General features: G+C 50.0%; 1 protein-coding gene across 1 annotated transcript; it reads right to left on the minus strand.

Annotated features, from left to right (window-relative positions):
* Positions 1-505: 505 nt before the first annotated feature.
* On the minus strand, positions 506-3,301 carry NHLH2 (nescient helix loop helix 2). The gene is made up of 2 exons (XM_006874797.1): positions 2,769-3,301; positions 506-921 (listed from the first exon to the last, which is right to left on the minus strand). Exon 2 carries the CDS (start codon positions 911-913, stop codon positions 506-508), a length of 408 nt encoding a protein of 135 aa, XP_006874859.1. The 5' UTR covers positions 914-921; positions 2,769-3,301.
* Between the last annotated feature and the right edge of the window lie 1,364 nt (positions 3,302-4,665).

The following is a 4,665-nucleotide window of genomic DNA, read 5'->3' on the forward strand; positions in this document are numbered from 1 at the left end:
TCTCCTACTGAAAGCGATCTTTCCTTCCAGAATGTTTGCTGATTTGTCGATTAGAAAAATCCCACTTACTCTAAAATTGGAAATCTGATTCAAAGCTTCTGCCCTAACTCTTTCATAACATGACCATTCGTAGGAGATTAGTATAGAAGAACTCGGTCTCCAGTGAGCTAAAGCATCAACCTTGGATGAGATCCTAATACATGGAGGCCAGGTCCGGAGGCAGTTCCTTTCGAGGGTCGTTTGGAGGTTCGCAGGACCTGGAAAATGCCCCCAACAAACCCCAGGGCTACCCAGACATTCCCTCCTGCCTGGGTCAGAAACCTTCCCTCCTTGCCCCGCTGACCAGAGAGAACACTTGGCGAGCTTCCTTCCTGGTCCAAGGCTCTCGCGCCCGCCTCCGCGCTGGGCCGCCTCCTCCTCCGTGGTCCCCGCGGCGGCCGCCACAGTTGGTGGCGTTCGCCTTTCGCAGACGCCCGCCCGGCTGCCTCCCGCGGCGCCCCGGGCCCTACACGTCCAGGACATGGTTGAGATAGGATATGTAGCAGATGGCCAGGCGCAGGATCTCGATCTTGGAAAGCTTCTTGTCTGGGGGCAGCGTGGGCAGGAGCTTGCGGAGCTCGGCGAAGGCCAGGTTGAAGGCCTCCACGCGGATGCGCTCGCGGGTGGCGTGGGCCGAGCGGTACTTGGCCGTAGCGCGCCGGCGGCGGCGCTTCTCCTCGCGGCTCAGCTGCTGTGGGTGCGGGTAGAGCGTGGCCCGGCTGCCTCCCTTGCCGTCGCCCTCGGCCTCCTCCACCGGCTCCAGGTCCGACACGCTGCCCAGCACCTTGGCGTCCGCCCCACCCAGCGACTCCGGGTCTGAGTGCGCCGAACTGGGGTGGTCCGAGTCGGCGGCTTGGTCTGGACTCAGCATCATTTTGGAGGCTGAGGGGGAGTCAGAAGATCAATCAATAAAAGGAACCAGGCACCCCTTTTGATACTAGGGAACGTGGGCACGGGTCTACCACGCCCACCCTGCTGGCGGGAGCGAGGAGGGACTTTACCGGTGCCGGGTCCAGGAGTCCCAGGCCCCCTCTCCACACCAAGCTGGTGGCCCGGCCGAGGTGAGGTGGCCGCAACCGCAGGCAGGGGACCCAGCAGAACGGGCCTGAGGCCTGGAGCCCCGCGCCTCTCCTCGGCTCCCGCTTCACCAGGCCTCATCCTGGGCTCAACCCCTTGACCTTCAGGAGGCCAAGGCCGGCCTGTGGGCCTGGTCCCGGGACCGCTGCGAGGCCGCGACTCGGGTTTTGTGCCTCCTCTGGCCAAATACCAACTCTACGATCCCGCTTCCCTCATTCCCTCCTCTTCCATGAAAACTGAATGATTCTGCAGGAAGACTACATCGGGGTTTTAATGAGGGAGGGGAGACCAGGTGTGAGTACACCGCCGACCCCGAGGGCTTCCCGGCAAAGCAGTCTGAGAATCGCCGCACCCGGCAGCCCCGCGCGGGTATGGGGCGCTTTGGGCGCGTAGGAACTGGGGAGGTCGCGCAGGGATCCGGCGCTGGGGTGGGGACCCAAAGGAACCCCAGCTCTGAGATCAAAAGGCCAGAAACGGGAAGACATCCTCGCCCTTCTCCATGATATTAAGAAATGGCTATACAAACGTGGAGACTACTTTGGACAGAAAATTAACTCGTGAGCCCTTGCAGGCTCCTGGGGCACCATCTGTCACGCAGGCAACAACACACATTGGGGACCTGGAGACGCGCCGCGGCGTGGGAGAAAACAATGCGCCGCACAGTCAGCCCACCACTTCGCGGGAAAATGCCGGCGGCCGGCGCGTGCTGGAGGAGAAGCTGGGAAGGAACCGAAGGGAGCACGGCGGGAAGAGGCGGGCTCCGCGCGGGTCTCTCAGGCCCAACTGCCTCTCCTTAGGCAAAGTTCGGGCATTCCCGGAACCGGAGCTGGGGAGCCCGCAGCTGCAAAGGCCGAGCGGACTGTCTTAAGAGTTCCTCTAATGATGCTCAGCCAAAAGGGTCACCTCTCCAGGTTCCTCCCCGGGCTCTTGGAGGACGGGCTCCAACTGCGCGCCTTCTAGGGCAGAGCCCGCTCAGAATCCCTATACTTCAGTGAAAATCGGGGCCAGCAAAGGGAAAAGGTGCCTACGGGTGCTGTGCCCCCCGACTGCAGGCCCCAGGAAGGAGGACCAGGTGCAAAGCCCGGACCTTGGCGTGTGTCGCCCGAGCGATGCTCGTCGCGGGAGAAATCCGCGTCCGCGACTTGTAAAAGGATTTGCTCCTAGAGAAACAAAAGCAAGGGTAGGTGTGACCAGTTCCCAGCAATACACTTGCTTTGGAGTGAGCCTGGCTTCAAAACAGCTTTCGTTTCTCCACCCGGAGAACAGGTCCTCTAAGGCAAAATAAAAACAAATGCTCTAAGTGAACTGTACGTGACTCCCTACAGGCTTTTCGCTGATACGCTTATAAGTAGAACAGCTTGCACCTACACATTGACTTGGACGGGCATAAACAAGTATGTTAGTAATGGAAAATCACAGTAAACCTTGACATAGTTGTAGCTCGGATAAAAAGTTCCTGGGTTGCCACCCCCAACCCCCAAACGCCTGTTAAATTCTCCACTACATAATCTTTCTAAAATATTCGTAAGTAGTATGTACTGTATGCATTTTGTTTATTTAACAATCAACTGAAATGCCTGTATTATAAATGCAATATGAATGAACAATTTAACAGTTTCAAGCTGTTAAAAAAAAATTAAAAGGAACCTTACCTTGTAAAAGCCTTTTTGATAATCTTTTCTCCAATCTTTTAGAGTTAAAATTCCAGGGAATATCAGGGAGAAATTCCAGGAAATATTAAAAGCAGCAAATATTTTTTACATTCAGCAATGAAAAAGCAGCTGTCATCTCTGGCGTCCACAGCCAGGGATGATACTATCTCAGGATGTGGACGGTATGAATGATTGTTCACTTAGTTGATAGATCAAAAACGCCTTTTTCCTTTTAATTGTTTTCGAACATTTCGAGAAATTCGTTGTCGGTTTTTGTATTGTTTTGTTTTAATGGATGTGTTGACAGTCCCCGAACCTTTCCTCTTCTTCTAGGTCTCTATAAATAACAAAAGATATGCAGAGATAAACACCTTCACATCAAAGGGCTGGTTCCTCCACTTTCTAAGAGCGTAAGAATCTAGAAGAAAGATGGTTAAGACAAGATCCCGCTCCTGTAGGGTTCCTTTCCTTCCCTTTAATAGGCTGAGAGAAACTGAGAAGTGCAGGACAGAGATGCGATCTTGCTCAGAAGTGATTTTTTTTTTTTTTTTGAGATAAGGCTTTGTTCAGCTGATGTCTCCCCAGTTCCCAGGAACACAATACTGTTACTCAGGGCTAAGGTCGCCTCTTCCTCTTCCCTCTCTTACTTGTATGTTGTATAAACAGACACCTATTTTCCACTTTCAAAGTCTTTCAAGCCTTGGTTACATCCCCCATCCCACCCCCTCCTTTCTTTACCTTGTAGTAAAATATATAGTCAGTGGCTTGGAGATGCTTGGAGAAAGGTAGATGAAAAGTGAACGTCTCCCGGAAAGCTGAGAAAGACGGGAGAGGGAGGGAGAGCCCAGAGCAAAGAAACAGAGATGCGTGTGTGGCTTCTTGGCTCTCCTGGTACCAATTGATTCAGCCTAGAGATGGTGGAAGAGATAAAGGCTTAAGAAGGGGGATGGAATTTTCTTCCCCAAATTGATATTTAATGGGAAATCCTATTGGACAGAAACCTGGACATGAGTCACTTAATTGGACTTGACATCTGTCACAGTGTGGGAGTTTTCACAGCCCAAATATTTTAGCAGATCAGATTCCCACTGAATCTATGCCATAAAATATAACAGTTGAAAGCAGCCCATGATGGAAATCTTAGCCTCTAGACAGTCTCTAGCCATAATCAGACAATTTCTCTTTTTCAGATTATTGATTCAGTGTTTAAATCCAAATAAACACCATATTGACGGAGGAAAAATTTCCCTGGCATATCACAAAATCAGTATCTTTCCTTAATGTTGAAGAACATATTTGTGTGCAAACATGGGAATATATAATATGCAAAGTGCTACAATGAATATAAAGTATTAGGATATACAGCAGCTAACAGTTATTAGTGATCATTTATACATTTTAAAATACACTGCTATGAGACTTGATTAAGCCTATTAATATTTTTGAGAAATATTCTGCGGCTGGATTAATTTCTCAATAAGTAAGAGTAGATTCATTTAAGTTAATGGTAGAACTGAGAGCAGAATCAAGATTTCATCATTTCAGGAACCACTTATTGAGGCCATTCTACTTTTCAGAGTGTGTTTGTTTTTTCCTTCACCTACTCATTCATTCAAGTTAAAATTGGCATATTACATGTGTTGACCATTGTGCTTCATTCTTGCCTTTCTTAACATACGAACACACCAGCTGCATGGCAGTACACTGGGCTGGGATGTAAACACACACAAATCACTAGTGTACTCAGCCTTTACCTTACACAACCTCAAGGTCCTGAATTTGTAAATCAAAAAGGGGAAATCCAGTTCAATGATCTTTGTCACTTTATAGAGACCCTGCTAGCCACCATCAACATACTACTTGCAATCATTTTAGCTTATTTGATTGGATAAACTTA

Source organism: Chrysochloris asiatica, unplaced genomic scaffold (assembly GCF_000296735.1).
Source record: "Chrysochloris asiatica unplaced genomic scaffold, ChrAsi1.0 scaffold00302, whole genome shotgun sequence".
NCBI lineage: Eukaryota > Metazoa > Chordata > Mammalia > Afrosoricida > Chrysochloridae > Chrysochloris > Chrysochloris asiatica.